At 35.7% G+C, this 24,483-nt stretch overlaps 2 protein-coding genes across 2 annotated transcripts in view; one reads left to right on the plus strand and one right to left on the minus strand.

The window, feature by feature from the left end:
• Positions 1-4,594, minus strand: part of LOC113509284 (cell growth regulator with RING finger domain protein 1-like) — a 41,517-nt gene extending 36,923 nt beyond the window's left edge. Inside the window, exon 1 of the mRNA XM_052900420.1 lies at positions 4,113-4,594. Within this exon, the coding sequence (XP_052756380.1) occupies positions 4,113-4,210 (98 nt within the window). The 5' untranslated portion in view covers positions 4,211-4,594. The remainder of the gene's footprint in view (positions 1-4,112) is intronic.
• A 2,950-nt stretch (positions 4,595-7,544) lies between these two features.
• LOC116412661 (cyclin-dependent kinase-like 4) overlaps positions 7,545-24,483 on the plus strand; it is a 46,373-nt gene continuing 29,434 nt past the window's right edge. The window contains exons 1-4 of the mRNA XM_052900553.1: positions 7,545-7,830; positions 14,704-14,893; positions 19,030-19,149; positions 23,471-23,636. Of these exons, the coding sequence (XP_052756513.1) occupies positions 7,697-7,830; positions 14,704-14,893; positions 19,030-19,149; positions 23,471-23,636 (610 nt within the window). The 5' untranslated portion in view covers positions 7,545-7,696. The remainder of the gene's footprint in view (positions 7,831-14,703; positions 14,894-19,029; positions 19,150-23,470; positions 23,637-24,483) is intronic.

The following is a 24,483-nucleotide window of genomic DNA, read 5'->3' on the forward strand; positions in this document are numbered from 1 at the left end:
CATTTTTTCCTTTGGTGGTACGGAACCCTAATAAAAAAAGAATTTTCCAAATCAATTTACAACTGACGGAGTTATTTGATAAGAGTCGTAAAAAAAAAAATTGAGACCTCTTTTTTTTTAATTTGATTGAAAAGGAAATATCCCTTAAGATTATAATTTTTTTTTTTAATATAACCATGAAAATAGATTTAGTACGTGACTAGTTTTCAAAATGATTTAGTAAGTGATTTAATTAATAATAATGACAAATATTATGGAATAAAAGGTTCATTAGTGATATCTAATGATTATCATTACACTTAATAACATAAAGTACTATAAATTAATTGAATTCTTAACCAACAGTACATTTATATTTAGAAATGAAGACTCATTTACCTGATGCAAGCTACATGAAGCCACTTAATTGCCTATTTAATTTATAGATTCTAAAAAAATATACTTTAAATTGCATAAACCACTAACTTCTCATTTTTAAATAATTATCTATCTATTTAAAATATTACACATTCTTTTTTGTATGTATAATATAAGTTATTAGGTGAAGTAATAATAGCTTCTATTGTAACAATAATAATGGCAAACAAGCTGACGGCCCACCTGATGGAAAGTGGTAACCGTCGCCTATAGACATGAGCAGTATTATGGACATAACAGAGTATACTGTTTCGCCCATGATACCCCCCATGCGTTGCCATTCCTGAGGACTTAGATGTTATTCCTCTGTACCTTGTAAATTCACGCCATATCTCACCCTTCAAACCGAAACACAGCCATGCAAGCACAACTGTTTTACGGTTATAACACGAATGGGAGGTACCCAAGCAAACAACTTTTGTACAAAGTCTCCCTCTGATAAATTAATTTTTCATTAATTTTAACATGAACAACTTTTTTTTTGTGGAGCAATGACATCATGGGTTTGTAAGTCTTTAACCTTTAAACAGGCAAATCTTACTAATGCCTTTATTAGCACTGGAACAATTTAGTGGAGATAATTTAAAATTAATTTTTATGTACTTTCCTTTCCAAGTAGCTGTTTGATTTTAGGTTACTAATTTATTAGAATAATAATAATAATATAATATATTTATTTATGTCTCCTCACAAACAACTTAAATTTACACATATGAATTTAGGATAAAATAATATTAAAATTTTACAATTTATATACAACGAGGAAATATCTGCATTACCATCAGAATGTTTTTATACTATATTAGCCATGCCAGCTTGGCAACCACAGTTTAGTTTTTGGTGATGTTTTAAAAGTGATGCTGCTGGTTATCCCTCCACCATAAGTTCCCTTAGTCACCTCTTACAACACCCACGGGAAAGGAAAGGGTGGTATATTCTATGCCGGACCCATACAGAAATGTTTACATACATACATACATATCTGTCACACCTGTCTCCCATTAGGGTAGGCAGAAACAATGGAATGCCAAATGCTTCGATTCAAACAAACCTCTTCAGAAATGTTTTTTTTTATAAATGTCAGCATTTAAAACTGCAGCTAGTATCCATAACATTGATAAGTTAATATGAATAGTAATAACAGTCTAGAGGACACTTCAAGTAGTCTTACTGTAAATATGATGTTATATAGACAGAGTAATGCATCTTGAATTGTTGTATAATCATTAAGTATATGCTAAAGACATTGAACCACTGGCTTTCCTTATACTGTGGTTAATAATAGAATTAAAAATTAGAATAACAAGTGCCTCATAATCACATCAATTGTCTCACCTTTAAGCCTGTTTAGCTTCAAGTAGCAAAACAATAGTTAACAATGATCTGTGACTCAATCATCTCATCACCTTCGTCTATTTGTCTTAATTTATAATATATAAAAATATAACTATAAATATGTTGTCAATAGAAATAGGACAGGAAAATCTTAAAATTTCTTCACTCCAACAATATATGAATGGTTTATTTTTATGAGAATTGAGTGGTTGGGGTCACAACCGAAATACCAAATGCTATAAGACAGAGCTAGTTATAAATATAAAAGATGTACATTACCAATTGAGTTTTCAAATAAATAAATTTATATTGAGCAAGTTAAGTTTTAGTACAAAAGGTGGATCAAATTTAATGCTAATAACATTCTCTACTGGGGGAAAGGGATCGTTAGTAATATGGAGTACCAATCTTATTGCTAGCAATATACCCTGGCAAGTCGACCTTCACATGGTCCCTCTGGAAACCATAGTATTGAATTCCAGGTGTATTCATCATGATGAGCTAACTGACCTGCTTTTTCATTCTCACCTATCATTCTTCCCTGATGGTCCACCAGCATATACTGTACAGTCAGGGTTACCATTACATTATCATCAATTAAAAAATATTCTCTACCAGTTAACCTTTGAGGTGAATCGTGAATCATAAACAACACTATTTCTTTATATATTCCATGGATATGGAACCTATACATGGTATCCATGGAACATATGGGATGGAGAAGAATATAATTAACTTTTTATTCCAGTCAGTAAACATATTCTAGTCACATGAATGAAGTCGCAGGTAAAACCTAGTATTGAAATAAACCAAGTACAACATAAAGTTAGTCTAGCAGTTGAAAAGACATATAGACAAACAAAATATGAATAATTTGCTTAGTTATTGCAACATAAATGTTATAATAAGCAAATGATACTAACAGAGGATAGTTTATTTATTTATTCATTAGTATATATATGTGTACATGGCGGATTTAATGCTAAAAGCATTCTCTCCCAGTCAACCGTAGGGAAGTGTCAGAATACTTGAATGCAGTACTACTAATTATTGATATACATACATACTAAAATTACATATATAAATGAATAAATATATATATGAATAACAAATATACTTACACATATATGATAGTTATACTAGATCATTAGATAATTATATTAGTAATTAATTACATATTCATTAATTATTAAGGTATCTTACAATATTTGTATTATAGAAAATATTTAAATAAAAATTATACGAGGGGTCTGACTTCTCATATCAAAAAATATATTAAATAGCCATAGAAGTCAAAACAATTATTTTCAGGATTTTGTCCATCCATATGTTTGTATGGCATCAAGGAAAAACTACTACTCCAAATTGGATGCAGTTTTCACAGTAATGCACATCAAGGTCAAACTTCAAATCTAGTGTTAATATTATTTTGACATATCATCTAGAAGTCGCAGTGGCAGTCTCCTTTTAAACAACATCCATATAAAGTTGAGAGAAAAAGTCAGTAGTAACATAGAATGATATTAATTAGTAATATTCATATAATAGATTCTTATATAATACTACATTGGGAATGTAATATTTTCACATACATTTGTTATTTAGTCATTGGGATTTATTTTATCAGCAACAAGGCAAACTGATGACGAATGAACTTTATTATGTTTTTCTTTAGTCTGGATATTTATAAACAAACATGTTTTTTTTTAAATAGATGATATACTACAATAAAAAGGTTCTTGCATTAATTGATTACTTATGATTAAATATAATTACTGTAGTTATAAGTTTTTTAGCTTTGTAACATTTTATATGAATAAGTGAAATTACAGAACATGCTAAGATTGTTTGATAAAGAAAAAAAAAATATTAATAGATAAATAAACTAATGCTTTTATAAATGAGTAGATAAAGTTTTAATATCATATTAGTTATCTATATCTAGGATAAGAATAAACATAGCAGCAATTATTCTATTACAAATACAGTTAGCACTAGTAATTTTATTATATTATATTTATTATAAGTCCGCCATTGTATATTAAATCATTTACCAGTTTTAAACTGAGTTATGTATAATAAAGATTTTACATTACATTATTTTTGTGACTAAAAATTTATTCATTGCCTATTGCTAAATTATCCATAACTGTGACGAAATCTACTGTAAATATACCAGTAAAATAGTATATAGATAAATCAGGTTCTGTTTCTGATGTCATAAGGCTAACAGCGGCTATTTCTAAGCTGTAATCAATGAGAGAAAGTAAGTAAAAGTAGCTACCCACGGATACAGAGTAGGGCTACAAGTTTTCGAAATGTTTATAATTATATATACAGATATATATTGGATGACTTACCTGAGAAGTATAACTAATACCACGAACAAAGCGACGAGTGCACCGATCATAATAAAAATATTTGGCAAGTCTGCCAGAGTCAATCCTGTAGAACCCATTATCACTTCAGTCGGTCACTTCACTATCACAAAATATTGAAATTCACTTTAATAATATAAACAGTTCGAGCACGCATTAAAGTAAATTCACTATTACTCCACATTTATTGCCTATTTCAAGGTGTCATGACCTTGCCGAAAGATTTTTCAGACAATACGCACAGAGTAATATTTATAGGAAATAATAACAATGTAATTTAAGCTTTAAAATTTTGACACATATGCGCAGAACAGTTTAATTAAAATTATTTCATTTAAATATTTTTAAATTAAAAACAATAACAATCATTGATCGGCACGGCAACAGAAGGCAACATTAGCGACGAGTTCATATGACAGAATGACAAATTATATGAATGAACGTAGGCGCGCGCAACGAACGGGCACCAGCAGACGAGTGGGATGGAATGCGTTGTTATTTCACTCGCTCACACACATGACGTTCCGTTTTTGCGCTAAGAACAAGAACAATTCTTTAGCACTAAACATATTGAAATATTTACCCTTACGTATTTCGAAAGTTATTTTCAACAGACTTCACAAAGGAAATTCTCAATTCGATTGTATTTTTTTTATCTTTGTTATCTTATAATTTTGTTACTATTAAACCAATTTGGAAGATTCTTTTTATCTGTAGGTAAAGCACATAAGTACTTACGGATTGGTTCCATAGAAATTTTATCTAAATCGGTTCAGTAATTTAGTTTTAAATCAAAATATCTGGTATTGTGACAATTGAAGTAAATTTTTTGTGAGACGCAATATTTCATTATATATGCATGAATAATGAAGATGGAATGGTGCACCCGCCTACGCAAATGGTATATAATAGCGGGGCACCAGCTTATTAAATGATGAGGATGAAGTCAGGTAAATTTGCAAATTCGCATTGTGGCGATTTCACTAGACATCATGTGTCTTCAAAGAGCAAAGCTCAATAAGTTTTATTTATTTTATTGAAAGTATTAAATATAGTAAATGCCATTAGTATTAGTTAAATCATGTTTTTATTTGTGACAACCTGTAATTGGTTTTTGTGTTTAATGTTTCTTTTTTTTATTATAAAATTTTCTAACTGTTGGTTTTTCTTTAATAAAAAATAAATAGGTAACCTATTAAACTCTGCTGGCAGTGATGGATTTGCATATATACCGCCAGAAGGCTATTTAAAATCCAACATTATTGACCTTCACAGTTCCATATTCTAGTTCTCAATTATATTGGCTGTATTTCACTTCAAAGGGTGGGATTTGGCAGTGTTATTACAGGGTACAGAGGAATAACACCTGAGTTCTCAGGAATGGCAACGCATGGGAGGTATCATGGGTGAAACAGTATACTCTGTTATGTCCATGCTATTGTTCAAATCTATAGGAGATAATTACCATTTTCTATCAGTGGGACAGTCAGATTATTTGCTATTCTAAGTTGCATAAAAAAAAAATATAAATTATATTTTTTTGAATAAAATTGTGATTTAAATGATTACAAAAAAAAAAAAAAACAATCCCCAAATTTGCTGCCTTTAAAATCTGCCGCTGTAGGCTTCAGTTTATTCAGTCTGTTGGTAAATCCACCATTCATGATAAATAACTGGAATAATTTGAATAATTTGGTACCAGTGAGCAATGATAAGTGAAAATGAAAGAGCAGGTCAGTTAGCCCATCGTGATAAATACACCTGGAATTCAGAACGATGGTTTCCAGGAGGGACCACGTGGAGGTCGACCTGTCAGGGTATATTGCCAGCAATGGGACTGATGGTCCACATTACTAACAACCCTTTCCCCTCAGTAAGTCAGAAAGTAAGTTAGGAAGTTACCATTCCATTTTCACTCATTAAAAATTGTATTGTATTTTATTCTTTTGGAGGAAACAATAAAGAGTATCTATCTATCTATCTAAAAAATATGTTGTATTTTGTTTAGTTGTTACAATAATGAGAGTAATCAGGAATAATATTATATATGATAAGTATAATGAGTGAAACTTTTTCTACCTTGCAAATGATACATTAAAACGCCATGAATAGTCCAAGAGCTAGCAAATGTTCGTATCACTATTCTGTTTAAGTATTTATTTGCTAGTTGCTTCACACGGGTAAATCAGTACAAAAAGTTAATAATAATAAATAAATAAATAGTAATCACTATATAAAATAAATAAATTGTCCTATGTTATATGCTAAGTTAAAATATAACCTATCTACGTATGAAATTTGAGTATTTTTTGCGTAAAAAGTAACAAACATTCATCCATTCTTACAAACTTTCAAATTTATAATATAATATTAATAGAATTTTTCTGCATGTTGCATGGAACACAGATAGAACAATGAACAATGTTGAATAAATAATAATTGTTAACGTAATATACTTATGGTATAATATCAACAATAGAAACAAACACTGGTTAGCGTTAATGTTTACAGGCTATTCTATTACCATTGTCTCGCCACCGTAGAATTGAAATCAACAATATTATATATTATAAGTGAAAATATATCCACTCTAGTAATAAATACCGTACGGGTCGAGCTAAATAAAACCGTTTAAAAATGTGTGTTTTCTTGCACCTTGATATTCAAAAGTGAATCTTAACTCAATAAACAATAAAAAAATACCATTATATAGACTGACATAAATTAAAAAGATATTGTTTTGACTCCTATTGTCATAATGGAAACCCCTAATATATATATTTTTAAATATCTCCCATATACAGATATTGTCTAGTTACAATTTTGTTATATAAGTTTATTTAAAAAAAATATTTTTGTTCACACAAAAGAGATAAGAAATAACTTCTCTTATTATAGAGAATACGGCAGAAACGTCTAGAATTTACAACGTATTTTAGTTAATTATTAATAATGGAAACACTAGGATTCAGTGGGGTCGATTCTGAGGTGTCATTTCTCTAAATTTATCTGTAAAATAAAAAAATTCAATTTGATATCACAGCGAAGTCTTTATTGTAAAGATGATTTAAAAAATGAAATAACTGAACCGATTTTGATAAAATATCTATAAGTATATCCTTTCAGATAAAAAAGAATTTTTCAAATCGGTTTAGAACTGACAGAGTTATGGGATAATAAGCATAAAAAATACAATAAAAATGAGAACTTCCTTCTTTTTGAAGACAGTTGAAAATCTTCTATCTGATGTTGAACTTCTACTTTTAAAGAAGTTTAACAATATATTTTTCAAGTAATCTGAACTCAAGCCTACATTTTTCCCTACCACCACCGTCGTTGTCATGTACACAGGCTAACATAAAACTGTAAACAAAAGGGCGATCGATATTACCATCGTTTAGTACTAAAAGCTTAGCAGCCTTCAGAAGGACAACATCTCCGTCATACATTCCGCTGTTCAGACGCGAAACAATATACCTCGTTATAAATTCAGGCGTATAGCGCGAATATTTGACATAAATTTTGGCGGGAAATGCGTTTCGTTATAACGTCGTACATAAACGCGAATGAATAATTCGATCGTGCTTTGGGACTGGTCAAGTTTCAAACTGTGGAACAACGTGGCGTCCTGTATGGAGAAATGGTTCGGTGATAAACGGCTGTGGTTATTTGGTAACAACCTGCCGCTGCTACCGAGAAGGTAACTTTTTTTTTAAATAAAGCCATTAAGACAAAGGCATTATTTATAAATAATGCATACTGGCCAACGACCTTCATATCGTGATGTCCACAGAATTCCAGTTTCATTATTTAGATGTTCTGCAGTGGACAAAACACTGAAGGCATATGTAGTTACCTACGTTATGTTTTATTTAGGTCTAACATATATGCTCTTTATTGATTTCACGACTTCGTCTGTATGACCAAATCTTTGAATGACCGAATCATAAACTAGCCTATGTCTTAACTCTATTTCTCTATCCCAAATTGTAGGTACGTTTATACCAAATTTAATGACCTTCGGTTGAGCTATTAAATCGCCAAATGGTAATAAACAAAGTGATATTTATAAATTAGTAAGGATTTAGGAGAAATTAGGTATATTAATAGAAATTTTGATTCCTTCTTTTTTATAATAATTGGTTTGGTCTAGACCTTTGGGCAGCAGATACTTTTTTGTCTTAGCCTCTTCCCTTTTATTTGTGCTTAGTTCTCCCGTTCTGATGCATTGGTCTCGTCTGTTCTAGGTTGTTATTTCATTCAGGTGGGCTCCATCTAAGTCTTTTGCCATAGTGGATGACTTAATTGTCATCAGCCGTTCTCTGTTCCTCCTAATATTGGGAATAGCTCTCTGTATGGCATGATTTTGATCCTGTCTCATTACATCGCAATCTATTTTTCGGCAAGTTTATTTGCTATAGGTATGATATTAAAACTGATGTGCTCATTCCTCATTATGTCAGGTCTAGTGACCCAAAATGGGTATTTCATCTCATGACAGTACATCTGCAATACCTCCAATGTTGCGGGTGTTCATGAGCAGCGATAATCACTTACTATCAGGTGAGTCGTATGCTCCTTTGTGCCCTGTGTTATATATAAAAAGGCCATGGGCAGATTATTCGTATGCTTTTTGAATCGCCCAGCATTCATAGGTGTATTGAGAGGGGAGGGGGGCGTGCTTACCCCAGAATTGGCTGGTGGCCATCCAAGGGTGTAAGCGAAGCAGTTTCGTCCCCCCTGGAAAAGAATCCTAAACACGCTAATGCCAGCCAGCATTCTAAGTCAAATATCATCGTTAGTCGTATTGCGGTTTTATCAACCTTGCCCAACTTTACCCATTTGAAATCGTAATTCAATCAAACAAAGCCTATAGTATCCCACAGCTGGGCAGAAATCTCTTTTAATTATTTTTAACTTATATTCTTAACAAAGGGAATCAAAGATATTTGATAGAAAAAATAAAAAGAATATCATAGAGTAATTTACATAATTTCAGCTACGAACACAGAATTATATTTACATACAGACTTTTTTAATTTATAAAATACATAATCAGTTACCTTTTTCCTTTGGTTTCATTCTGTCAGGTTACTTCTCCAGAGTAATGTCAAATATGTATTTATATTTTCATTTTGCAAATGCATACTAAATGCCATGTTGCTAAGAGCGCCTAATCTGTACAGTTATCTATTTATGATAAGTTAGGTAATTCAGATTGCATTATCAGCTGTATAATTGGATAACGTATTCAATTATGGTTGAAATCTAGCTGTGAATTATTACCAACGTCATATGGATGAAATTATAGTGCACCATGAAGGGGGAGATTAACAGGTGTATCACATCCCCTGAAGTTGTCACCTTCAGGTAATTAATATTACTGTGGAAAGTACTGTAAATATCCGATCGATCTCCGAGGAGGAATTATTTAATTAATTAACAATAAATAAATTATTAATCTTTTAGAGTAAGAGGGGGGGGGGGGGAAGAAATTGTTAGTAATGGAGACTAAGGGTTCTATTGCTAGCAATAAACCCAACCAGGTTGATCTCCTCGAGGCCCCGTCTGGAAACCATCGTGCTTAATTTCAACTGTATTGATCACGATGGGCTAACTGACCTGCCTTTTTCATCCTCACCTATCATCCCTCACTGGTGCCCCGCCAGTATTTACCGTTAGCGCAAGCGGGGTTACTATTGCATTATCATCCATTAAAACAAATCTTTTGGAGGAACAATAAAGACTATGTATGTATCTATCTAATATTATGAATGAATTATTAATTTATTCATAATGATTTTATTAATAAATAATTAATTAATAATTATTAGAATAGTATTAAATTTTTTAATCATCATCGTTATAATCAGTCTTTAACTATCCACTGTTGAACATAAGCCTCCTCATTGGGGGATTTGCCAGTAGTTGCCATGTTTGGCAAGCGGATTTTTTATTTTTTTAATGCTGAAATAATTTTATGTTTATTCATACAAATACATACAAACCTATATAGTGCACACACACATGGATTTTTTAATTATCAAATTTTATACAATGGAGAATGGCTATTAAAAATATGAGTTAGACTAGTTTTTTTTCTGATTTTGTAACAAATAATATTCAAGTTTTCATAAAAAATCTACAATCTCGGTTTAAATGGAGGTTTAGAAACACTCGAATGAATGATTACGAGTATATTGGAACTTAGCGCCATTGAGCTTAGAACTGTTTCTAAGGATACACCTACTACTACCTATTTTTAATCGACATCAAAAAGAAGGAGGTTCTCTTCGGTTCTATTAATTTATGTTTGTTACCTCATACTCCTTCCGTTAGACCGCATTCAAAGTCGGGCAGCTCGAATTGTTGACGATCGGCGTCTTACTATACGACTTGACCCACTGAAACTGCGTAGAGATGTTGCATCTCTGTGCATCTTCTACCGAATTTATCATGGGGAGTGCTCTGAAGAATTGTTCGGATTGACACCTGCTACTGATTTTCACCATCGTACAACCCGCCATAAACTAAAATTCCATCCCAACCATCTGGACGAGTGGCGGTCCTCCACCGTGCGTTTTTCAAGGCACTTTCTCCCACGCACAACCACTCTTTGGAATCATCTTCCAGCAGCAGTATTTCCGAACCGATACGACAACATAACCTTCAAGAAAAGAGCATATTCCTTTTTAAAAGGCCGGCAGCACATCTGTAATGCCGTTGGTGTTGTGGGTGACCATGGGCGGCGGTAGTCACTTACCATCAGGTGAGCCGCATGTTCGTTTGCCCCCTGTGTTGTAAAAAAAAAATAACGCAGTTAATTGAAAAGTGATTTGGAAAATTCTTTATTTATCTGAATATTTGGAATGAAGAAGGAAAGATAAAATATGTAATAATGTATGTTAATCAATAAACTTCATAAACATCCTCAGAAATGGCAACGCACGAGGGGTATCATTGGCGACACGTGTATACTCTGTTACGTCCATGTTACGTTACTAGTTACCATCAGCAGGTCTATTATTAAATCTAATATCAATATGAATCTAATTTATTGCCAATGACAATTTTATACTGCAGTCGTGATACGACAGTTAGGAATTAGGTTATAATTGGGATCGATTTACAATAATTTGTATACTTTGTACAAAAGTCGATTGCTTGTGTACCTCTGTCCCATTCGTGTTTCAACCGTGAAGCAGTTGCGTTTGCATGGCTGTGTTTCGGTTTGAAGGGTGGGATGTGGCGTAAATTTACTGGGTACAGAGGAATAACACCTGAGTCCTCAGGAATGGCAACGCATGGGGGGTATCATGGGCGAAACAGTATAGTCTGTTATGTCCATGGTACTGCTCATGTCCATAGGCGACGGTTACCACTTTCCATCAGGTGGGCCGTCAGCTTGTTTGCCATTCTAAGTTGTATAAAAAAAAAACTATCAGAACAATATGGAACCATTATATCGTTAGTATTGCCATTCGGGAGTGCAAAACGACTCAATTTCAATATCAATTTATTGGAATTTATTTTAAAACTAACTCAACAAGTGGGCCGTCTGCTTGTTTGCCATTCTAAATAGCATAAAAAACGCATGTGGCAATGCAGACGAAGTCCCTTATAAACACTTATATAATAGTATGTTTTAATCGAATTCTTGTACTGTTACGTTCACGTTTCTAGCCCATTTAAACCCAGTTAAAGCAGTCGGTCTACCTATTGGAGCATGCTTCTACTGTTTAGTCGTTTAAACAACTTTCACAGTACTTGCTGCAGATATTAATTAGATGTATTCATATACCTACTAGTAAATGCAACCAAATTGCATGAGCGACCTTCAATCCTGCGGTTTACATTTTTTTGATGGGTGATAATGGTATGGTAACCCCGCCTGCGCTAACGGGATACGCTGGCGGAGCACCAGTGAAGGGTGATCGATGAGAATGAAAACAGGCCAGTTAGCCCATCATGATGAGTTCATCAGGAATTAACCATGATAGTTTCCAGAGGGAACCGCGAGGAGGTCGACCTGGTTGGGTATATTGCTAGCAATAGGATTCTCAGTCTCCATTACTAAAATCCCTTTCCTCCCTCCGGTTTACATTATGTCACGGGTACCATTTTCGGTCGTTTCACGCTTGAACAATGAGATGTTTTTTCTATTCTGAGATGATTAATATACATTTATTTATTTATTTATTTACTGGCAAAACACCCCAATAGAAGGAGACATATGTTCAGCAGTGGACAGTCATTGGCTGATATGATGAATAAAAGTCATTATAACAGTAAAAACCGAATTGTTATAACAATAATGAATGAAAACTCTTTATTGTTACCTTCAAAGAATGCTACAGATTATAAAGATATTAACAATATGTATACAAACAAAATGAATAATTAATTATATAAAAGCAAGATAAAGAGGTAACAATCGACGGCCTTATCGCTAAGTAGTGATCTTTTCCAAGCAATCTTAGAATGATATTTATATATAAAATGCATTGTAGGGAGTCAATGGCTGTTGGCTCGGGACTGTTCCTTATGGCAATCTATATGGAAGGCCTATGTTTACTAGTGGAATTAATTAATAAAATTTAGCCCTACTTCAGATATTTCTGAACTGCTTCTATTTTCGACAAGCTACTGCTAAAAATTTCAACGATGTACATTTTTAATACTACTTTTTTTTCAAAAGATTTCACTAATAAAATAACCACGTTTTGTTTATTTTTTTTTATACAACTGGAAGAAATCTCTATCGGAGATAAGCTCGCCTTTGTGCATTATTATGTTTGTTTTTACATTTCAATAACCTTTTGTGTACAATAAAGAAAGTATACAGACGGTGGTGTTCTGTTTGTTTGTGTGGAAACATCTTCAGTAGCGATCTGGCTAGAGGAATATTATACTCCTTGGTAGAATTACCTTGTAAATATTTTCTTATATTAATATTTTTAATTCTTTGAAGTTTGAAGATGCGTGCCATGTTTTTCTTTTTAATGGGTGATAATGGAATGGTAACCCCACCCGCGCTGGATGATAGATGAGGATGAAGCAGGTCAGTTAGCCCATCGTGACGAATTCAACATGAATTGTTCACGATGGTTTCCAGGGGGAACCACGTGGAGGTCGACCTGATAGGGCATATTGCTAGCAATGTCGAACTCCATTGCTAACAATCCCTTTCCCCCCGATACGTGCCATGTTATTGTAGACAATCTATACTCTAAGCCCTCTTATAAATAAGAGGGTTAAATACAATGGCGTGGCTAGGTTACCAAAAGCCTTGAATGGAGGGAAGAGGTTGTTAGTAACTACTAACTCCCTCCCTAAGACTAACCTCCCTAAGGTTAGTCCTGCGCTATCGGTATACACTGGCGGGGCACCAGTGAGGGATAATAGGTGAGCAAGAATGCAGGTCTGTTAGTCTATCGTGATTGTTAGTAATGCAGGCTACCCGTCCCATCGGTAGCAATATATCCTGCCATGTCGATCTCCACATGCCCCCCCCCCCCCCTGGAAAACATCGTGTATTCATCACGATGAGCTAACTGACCTGCGTTTTCATCCTTCACTGATACCTCGCTAGCGTATACTGCTAATGCAGGCGGGGCTACCATTTCATTATCATCCATTGACATAGTTACATTGGGGGGAAAGGGATTGTTAGTAATGGGGTCTAATAGCCCCATTACTGGCAATATACCCTCTCAGGTTGACCTCCACGTGGTTCCCCCTGGAAACCATCATGTTTAATTCTTGTCGAATTCATCATGGTGGGCCAACTAACCTGCATTCATTCTCACCTATCATCTTCCACTGATGCCTCGTCGGTGTATACCAATAGCGCGGGCGGGGTTACCAATCCATTTTCACCCATTAAAAAAAAAACATAGGTACATTAGTGTTCATACAAACTATTGCATTAGGATTATTTACCTGTAAAAATAGTGTATATATATATATATATATATATATATATATATATATATATATATATATATATATATATATATATATAAATAAATTATAAGTGTTTGATATTCGGTTATTAATATTTCAAGGATTACAATATTGATTACAATGTGTGTACTGATTTTATGTCTATATGAAACAGATAAGCCACCGCCGACATTTACCTAAATTATTCAAAACAAATAATCGATGTTCGATGTTTTTAAACACTAATAATATATTAAAATTAATATTTTTATTTGTTTGACACTTAATATAAATATTCCATCCCACAAAACTCTTACATCTTCTTATTCCCATTCGTGTTTCAACCGTGAAGCAGTTGTGTTTGCATGGCTGTGTTTCGGTTCGAAGGGTGGGATATGGCGTGAATTTACAGGGTACAGAGGAATAACACCTGAGTCCTCAGAAATGGCAACGCATAGGGGGTATCATGGGTGAAACAGTATACTCTGTTATGTCTATGGTACTGCTCGTGTCTATAGGCGACGGTTACCACTTTCCATCAGGTGGGCCGTCAGCTTGTTTGCCCTTTTAAGTTGTATAAAAAAAATTTGGTCTACGGTAACAAAATTTATTTTCTCCATCTACGCAGGTCACGCGCGAGCAGTCGCGCCATGGAGCGCTATGAAAAGCTCGCCAAGCTGGGCGAGGGGTCGTACGGCCTGGTGTACAAGTGCCGCAACCGGGACACGGGCGAGATCGTCGCCGTCAAGAAGTTTGTGGAGAACGAGGACGATCCGCTGATCAGGAAGATTGCGCTCAGAGAGATACGCATGCTGAAGGTAGGTCCATAGGCTACGGCGACCGTTTACCATCAGACGGGCTGTATGCTTGTTGTCACCTTTTTAATGGATGATAATTGAATGGTAACCCCGCCTACGTTACCGGTATACGCTGGCGGAGCACCAGTAAGGGACGATAAGTGAGGATGTAAGAGCAGGTCAGTTAGTTTATCGTGGTGAATACACCTGGAATTCAGCACGATGGTTTCCAGAGTGGACCACGTGAAATTCAACCTGATAAGGTATATTGCTAGCAATGGGAGTGATAATGTTTGTCACCTTTGTGGTATATATATATAAAAAAAAAACACTTACCCCTTAGTCATAAAAACGTCAACCCATCAAAAAGAAAACAGTGGTATTCCGGGAGGGCCGACAGTAGTGAAAACTTGAATGATTCAGTCACTCAGACTCAGTGGGTCAGTTTACCCATAATGACAACTTCATAAAGAAATTCCTCTGTTAAAGCCCATTATCTCTCCCTTTAAGTAACTAACTATTTTCCCATGTTCTAGTCTTCATCTTCATCTTCCAGTGTCACTCTCTTCTGTTGTATGTGTGCTTTTAAGCTTGTATGTTTATGTATGTATTTGTTATATATATATATATATATATATATATATATATATATATATATATATATTCTTTATTGCACTAAAACATACAGTAACAACAATAAGTTAATAACAATGTTAGCAAAGGCGAATTTATCTCTAAAAGAGATTTCTTCCTTCAACCTAACACAGTGGCATAGGAAGACTACTACTTAAAGAATAATATAAAGATAAATATGCACTACACTTATGGAGTATAAAAGGCTATTTGCTAAAGCAATTAATATACAGCTATTAATTATTTCCACGTTCAAAGTGCACTATAAAAGCAAGTGACAATCGATTTCTGTCACCTCAACAGTATGGTAATAAGGTGAGCTATATCGATCGTGTTAAACTGTGTTAAATTATTTCCTTTATCAACACCTAGCAGCTGCTTAGTAGGTCATCCGTCACCTGTGGCTTTACAAGCAGGTTGGTAAATAATAGGTATTCAAACGGAGGTCAAATAAGTACCTATATATTTTCCATAATAATGTGGCATGCCCCTCCAAAATTCAAAGTTTTAAAAATGTGCGTGTAAAAATTTTTATAAGGATTCAACCAAGGAGTATAATATTTCTGTGGCCAGACCGTTAGACGTCTCCTCACAAACATAAACAGAGCACCACGTCTGTATATAGTCACACACATTGAAGTAAAAAGTTCAAGCAGCATGCCATGTTAGTGTAGGCGTAGATTAACTATAGTACATTTTATTTAGTAAACGAAACAGGAATACTAGCTTTAATGCGTGACTTTGTTCTTAGAACTATGATATATTCGCAGATAGTAGCATGTCCTCCATTTCATTTAACACGTGTATAACAAATTTCATAGTGATTGATTAAGCTGTTCGTCAGGACGTAACAAACAAACACAAACACTTTTACATTTAGTACCAAAATATATATTTTTTTATATAATTGAGAATGGCAAACAAGCTGACGGTCCATCTGATGGAAAGTGGTAACCGTCGCCTATAGACATGAGCAGTACTATGGACATAACAAAGTATACTGTTTCGCCCATGATACTCTCCATGTGTTGCCACTCCTGAGGACTCAGGTGTTATTCCTTTGTACCCAGTAAATTCACGCCATATCCCACCCTTCAAACCGAAACACAGTCATGCAAACACAACTGCTTCACGGTTGAAACACGAATAGGACAGAGGTACCTAAGCAATCGACTTTTGTACAAAGTCTCCCTCTGGTCTTAGGAATTACATTTCTGGGAAACACGAAACCTTCGTCTATTCAAATTTCAATCTAGACATAGTGTAGTTACCTAATGTGAAAGTAAGTTCGTTCCACTTCCAGGGTAATTTGCATACATACATGCTGTATCATGAAAAGCTCACAGACTTGTTACATTTATTAGCGTATTCGTGTGTATTTGGCAGGGTAGTTTATTTACTGTCTATGCTGACGTAATCATACACTTTCAAGGATAATGCTCAAAATATCATTTTTTATTAATTTTTTTTTATACCACAAAGGTGGTAAACAAACATACTGTCCGTTTGATGGTAAACGGTCACTGTAGCCCATGGACGCCTGCAATACTAGATTTACGTGCGCGTTGCAGTCCCTGATGAAACCTTAATATAGCCTTTTTGAAGAACCCCATACTGTAGTCCCTAGGGAAAACCTCGGCAGGGAGCTAATTTCACAGCCTGAGCATTTGCTGGAGAAAATTCCTTTGAAACCGCACTACGTACGTGACCATTTAGGATCAAGCGTGTGAGGATAAATTCCCTGTCGATGGCGAGCGGTGCGATGATGAAAGGTGGCTTGGGGCATCATTTCAAACAATTCCTCAGAGCAGAAACGGTTATACAAGCAAGTTATTAATGTGAGCTAGGGCAAATATGGTCGGTATACTTATAATATTTTATAAGTATTAGTAACTAACCTCTGTCCCATTCGTGTTTCTACCTTGAAGCAGTTGTTGCCAGAACACCGCCTGAAATTATATAAAGCCCAAGTCAGGCCGCATATGGAATACTGTTCTCACCTGTGGGCAGGAGCACCACAGTACCAACTCCTTCCGTTAGACCGCATTCAAAGTCGGGCGGCTCGAATTATCGATAGTCAACGCTTTACTGTCCGACTTGACCCATTGAAACTGCGCAGAGATGTTGCGTCTCTGTGCATCTTCTACCGAATTTATCATGGGGAGTGTTCTGAGGAATTGTTCGGATTGATACCTGCTGCTGATTTTCACCACCGTACAACCCGCCACAAACTAAAGTTTCATCCCAATCATCTGGACGAGTGGCGGTCTTCCACCGTGCGTTTTTCAAGGCACTTTCTTCCACGCACAACCATTCTTTGGAATCAACTTCCAGCAGCAGTATTTCCGAACCGATACGACAACATAACCTTCAAGAAAAGAGTATATTCCTTTTTAAAAGGCCGGCAGCACACCTGCAATGCCGCTGGTGTTGTGGGTGATCATGGGCGGCGGTAGTCACTTACCATCAGGTGAGCCGCATGCTCGTTTGCCCCCTGTGTTGTAAAAAAAAAAAAAAAAAAAAGTTGTGCTTGCATGACTGTGTTTCGGTTTGAAGGGTTCATAGGCGACGGTTACCACTTTCCATCAGGTGGGCCGTCAGCTTGTTTGCCATTCTAAGTTGTATAAAAAAAAATAAAAAAAATTATAAATTTAATTATTTCAGCTTCAATATCGCTTACATCAGAGTTATTTAAAAAAAAAGAAAAATCGACTGCAGTTGTCGATACGTAAGACTGTATTTCACAAAAAATAAACCTCGACCTAATAAGGTATACTGATAGCAATGGGAACTAACCTCCCCATTATGGGGTGAAAGAGATTGTTAGTAATGGAGACTAAAAATCCCATTGCTAGCAATATACGCAACCAGGTCGACCTCGTCGTGGTTCCCCCTGGAAACTATTATGGTTAATTCCTGATGAATTCATCATGATGGGCTAACTGGCCTGTTTTTATTCCCATCGACCACCCTTCACTGGTGCTCCGCCAGCGTATGCCGTTAGCGCAGGCGGGGTTACCATTCCATTTTCATCCACCAAAACCCTTCCCATTACTAACAATTCCTGTCCCCCTGGAAAAAAGGTCATCATCCATTCATCATCCGTACCCATCGGATATTTATAATCATTCCGACAGTGTTCTCCATTTCAATATTACACATTAGATAACTGATATTTAATATCCATTAAGTGGTAACCGTCGCCTATAGACATGAGCAATACCATGGACATAACAGAGTATACTGTTTCGCCCATAATACCCCCTATGCGTTGCCATTCCTGAAGACTCAGGTGTTATTCCTCTGTACCCAGTAAATTCACGCCATATCCCACCCTTCAAACCGAAACACAGCCATGCAGACACAACTGCTTCACAGTTGAAACACGAATGGGACAGAGGTATCCAAGCAATCGACTTTTGTACAAAGTCTCCCTTTGGTAAAATATATAAATATTGTAATCAAAATATATAGATATTGCTATAAATTACCCACGCCTAATAAAAAGTTGTTTTTCTTCCTAGAATCTGAAACACCCGAATTTGGTGAACCTGATTGAGGTGTTCCGCAGAAAGCGCAAGCTGCACCTAGTTTTCGAGTACTGCGACCACACAGTGCTGCACGAGCTTGAAAAGTATCCTGCTGTGAGTATATTTTCATCTTTAGACCCTGACCTATTTGGCAATTTATCTAGTACATGGTAGGTATTACACATGCTTTGCTGTTCTCGAGGACTATGATACTTTTTTTTTACAACACAGGGGGCAAACGAGCATGCGGCTCACCTGATGGTAAATGATTACCGCCGCCCATGTTCACCCACAATATCAATGGCATTGCAGGTGTTCTACCGGCCTTTATTACACTTTATACTTTATTTACATATTTATACTTTATTGTACACAAAAATTAGACTTAAAAAAGGACGGTTTCTTTAAAAAAGGATTGATAAATATCTAGTATAGTTGGTGTAGTCGATGCATGAATTAATCAGTTTCTACCAAAATGTGACATTTGCATGCTATTCTGTAAATGGCTAAATAGGCTTATAATACTTTATTTATTAAATGAAATTATTTTATTTTGCTAGAATGTAGGTAGTTTTAGACGAAAGAGGTTTACATTTCCCATTTACATTGTGCCTCTATGTCGGCGTGCTAATTTTTTTTTCTGCAAAATCTCTCCTAAGACTTAAGGGTTCAATACCGCATGCAAGCATGGGATCATCGACAATTCTCATAGCTCGTCGTTGCACTGAGTCGAAGGGTTTAAGCTGGTATCTAGGTGCTCCCGCCCATAAGTGACAGCAATTATTAACAATATGAGAAATTTATATCTATTCTACATAATATTTCTTTTCATTAGTCATACAAATCAATACATACATAATTTATCATAGTAAACAGAAAATAAAAATACCAACTATACCACCCGAGTCCTCAAGAAAGGCAACGCATGGGGATATAGATATATGGGCGAAACAGTATGCTCTGTTATGTCCATGGTACTGCTCATGTCAATAGGCGACGGATACCACTTTCCATCAGGTGGGCCGTCAGCTTGTTTGCTATTCTAAGTTGTATAAAAAAAAAACTAATTACTTAATTAATTTTTTAGTAAAATATTTATTAATGTTTTAAAAAAAATATATTTGGCGCATTTAACCAACGATACCTACACTATTTAAAGTAAATAAATTTATTATTATTTAAAAAAATTCACATCTCCCCTCTTAAGGAGAGGAGATGGCAAACTAATCCCTGGCAGAAGCACAGTTGGCTGGGGTTCAGGGCCCCAGGGAGAGAAACCGGCGTACAATGCGGGCAGAATCTAAGAGCACCGCTTTCTGCATCTTTCCCGGGAGTGAACCGCCGCGGAATCCCAACCATCTGAGATGTTGTTCCAGACTGGTTGGGATAAGACCGTTCACCGACAAAACGATTAAGAATGATTTCGGTGGACGTCACCCCCACATTTCGGTCACCTCGTGAGCCAGGTCGATTCATTTTCTCTTTTTCTCGGTTTCGGCTTTCACGAGGTTCTCGTCATGCAGTATGGTGACATCCACCAAAAACACCCTCGAGAGTGCCCGATCTATCACCACGATATCAGGTTTGTTTGCAAGAACTGTCCTGTCCGTGTCCTGTCGTTTTCGAGGACCGGCAGGGGCTTTTAGTACGGCAAACTCTCATTCGCGAAGCCGTACTTCAGAGCTAACTAGTGATGGAGTATTTTGGCTACCTGGTTGTGCCTGTGCAAGTACTCAGTGTTGGCAAGAGTTGAACAACCCGAAAGCACATGTCTGAGTGACTCTCCGGGATGGCTACATGCCCGATAGATGTTCTCAGTGATTCCTTCCTTCAGAATGTGCTTTCGGTAATTGTTCGTCTTAACCACCTGATCCTGTATTGCACAGACAAAACCCTCGGTCTCTCCGAAGAGATCACCGAATTGTAGCCAGTGCACGAAGGTCTTCGCCTTGAGGTACGGCCCGTGAAGGGCTTTGAAGAACCTTCCGTGAAACTCTTTCTCTTTCCATACGGCCTCCCGCTGAGAGGTACCCTGGACTTCGGGTTTTTGCCAGTCCTTTTTAGCCAGAGAAAGAGAGGTGAATTCTTTGTCACATTCTATGACCTCTCTATGTATACCCTCGTCTCTTTTCTTATTATTATTATTACATTATCCATATTGTTATATATCATCCACTCCTAGTTGTTAGTTACTTTTTTCTTTTTCCATTTGTATTTTCTATTTGCGTTTCGCGTGTTCGCCGTTGACATCAACAATATCTATTTATACCGCGGCGGTTGGCAGGTGACCGTGACCCTGCCACGATTGTAGGGTTAATGACGGTTAATACCGTAGGTAGTTAAAGGTTTTTGGTTCCTTATCTGGATTAATAGAAAACAAAGGAATTTTTACCAGTCTAATATTTAGTTATTATTTATAATTTTATTTATTTATTTATTTATTCATTAGTACAAATATGTGTACATGGCGGACTTAATGCTAAAAGCATTCTCTCCCAGTCAACCATAGGGAAGTGTCAGAATACACGAATGCGGTACTACTAATTATTGATATACATACATACTAAAATTACATATATAAACGAATAAATATATATGAATAACAAATATACTTACACATATATGATATATACTATATTATACACGAATTTGGGAATAATATAAAGCACTTACTGCTCGGATATAGATAAAAAGTGAGCGTGAACGCATTTTTAAAAGACGGTTTAGTCGGTAGTCTCTTAATGGCATCTGGAAGCGCGTTCCAGAGTCGTGAAGAATGTAGGAGAAAAGAGTTTGAAGCGTAAGCGTTTTATTCCTCTGTATAAAATTTCCAGGAAAATTTATTAACAATAAAACGAGCAATCAGATAGAATTTGAACATATTGAATACCTGTCTGTCGCGAATTTACCAGCTTGTTTTTGAAAAGACAAATAAAGACAGAGAAATCATTAACATACTTTTAAGGAAGTGTGGAGTGGACCAAAAAAAAAAAAACATAAATCGAAAAACCACAAAGAAAATCTGAGCATCGCATCAAAGACTAAATTCGTTACAAAGACATATTAAGCCTGATTACTAATTGTGCCAAATATAGAAAAGAGATTATAGAACTTTTGGTCGGTGCAATATTACCCGCACAAAATGAGGTCGAACACGCGCCTCTGAATGTCGTTATTAGCCGTATATAGCGGGCGGTTAGCACAGAGTAATTTTTTTTTTTTTGTTTGTAAATAATGTTTATACTCATACATAGTATTGTATTTACATATTATTTATATATTTTGTGTTATTATTACGAGTAAGTGATGTAAATGTAGTGTTCCAATAAAACATACATAGATAGATATATATAATTTAATATTAATTACGCCAGAGGGAGACTTTGTACAAAAGTTTTTTGCCTGGGCACCTCTGTCATCTGTCCCATTCGTGTTTCTACCGTGAAGCAGTTGTTTGCATGACTGTGTTTCGGTTTGAATTTGCAAGGTACAGAAGAATAACACCTGAGTCCTCAGGAATGGCGACGCATGGGGGGTATCATGGGCGAAACAGTATACTTTGTTATGTCCATGGTACTGCTCATGTCTATAGGCGACGGTTACCACTTTCCATCAGGTGGGCTGTCAGCTTGTTTGCCATTTTAAGTAGTATAAAAAAATAATATCGGAACTTTATAGATTTTAAGCGATTTCCAAATTCTAATTCATTCCGGAGTACTAGAGGTGTTATTCCTCTGTATCCTGTAAATTCACTGCCATATCCCACCCTTCAAATCGAAATACAACCATGCAAACACAATTGCTTCACGGTAGAAACTCGAGTCAGACAGAGGTGCCCAAGCGAACGACTTTTGTACAGTCTCCCTCTGGTAAGGTTATCTCATGCATTTTTATTTTAATTTTATTTTAATAACATTAATTTTTATTTTATATATAAAATATAAATATTGTTTACTGGTTATACAAAGAATTGAAAAAAACAATTTTTATTTTATTTTTTGTACCATATTAATTTTTTTAATACCTGCCTAAAGTTTTACTTATATTGTCATTTAATTTTTTAATCGATAAGTATTTTATCGTGGCAGTCTCATATTAATTTAATTTCTTTGCGGATCTAAAAATTGTTTATTGCGAAGTTAAATCTACTTGTAAAAGCCAATGTAAACACGCCATTCCGCGTTTTAAATTTTAATAATTTCAAATGCAAAATATCTGCGAAACATCATGCTCCTTTCATCTACGTTGTTTTTACGAATGTAATAGATTTTTTTTTTTTATTTTGAAGCAAAATGTAGCTACTTAAAATTAACATGTGTTTCTGTCGTCACTTACCATCTTACTTACCAGAAGAGGTGATCCATGTTATGCCGGGACCACACGGAACTAAATCGTTACTTTTAGCTAAATATTATATAAAGTGCAATGTCCCCAGGGTTGTCCCGAACTGCTGTCCAAGCAGATCATCTGGCAGACCCTGCAGGGAGTAGCGTACTGCCACCGACACAACTGCATACACCGTGATGTGAAGCCGGAGAATATCTTGCTGACCAGCGATGGTGTGGTCAAGCTGTGCGACTTTGGCTTTGCCAGGATGATCAGTGCGTATTGCTCTTTTTATATCATCATCACAACATACAGGAAGAGTGGGGGAAGGGATTGTTAGTAATGGTGACTAAGAGCTCCATTTGCTAGCAATATATCCAACCAGGTCGATCTCCCCGTGGTCCCCTCTGGAAACTATCGTGCTGAATTCCAAGTGTAATCGTCACGGTGGGCTAACCGACCTGCCTTTTTTTCATTCTCACCTATCATCTCTCGATGGTGCCTCGCCAGCGTATACCAATAGCGTAGGCGGAGATACCATTCCATCATCATCCATTAAAAAAAAAACATACAGGAAGAGGAAGGAGAGAGATTTTATTTTTTATTTACTTTTTATTGCACAAGTCGTTTGCTTGGGCACCTCTGTCCCATTCGTATTTTTACCGTGAAGCTGTGGGCATGGCTGTGTTTCGGTTTGAAGGGAATTAATATGGCAGTGAATTTACAGGGTATAGAGGAATAACACCTAAGTTCTCAGGAATGGCAACGCATGAGGGGTAACATGGGCAAAACAGTATACTCTGTTATGCCCATGGTACTGCTCATGTCTATCCTTTCACAAGGCATTCCACCTTGGAGACTATCGTGATTAATTTCTGATGACTTCGTCACGATGGGACAATTGACTCGCTGTCATTCTGACCTATCATCAGTCACTAGTATACTTATGATATAAAAACGGAATAGCAACCCCGCTCCCAATACCAATACAAGCTGGCGGGGTTGTAATTCCAGTTTCATGCCATAAAAAAAAACAATAATCTAACGTACTCTCACTGTTTGCAACGAGTTAGCATTTTATCTTAAGTACTAAGACTACACACTACTACACTAGGGGGTAAA

This window comes from Galleria mellonella, unplaced genomic scaffold, assembly GCF_026898425.1.
Source record: "Galleria mellonella isolate WM207_F2 unplaced genomic scaffold, CSIRO_AGI_GalMel_v1 utg65, whole genome shotgun sequence".
Lineage (NCBI taxonomy): Eukaryota > Metazoa > Arthropoda > Insecta > Lepidoptera > Pyralidae > Galleria > Galleria mellonella.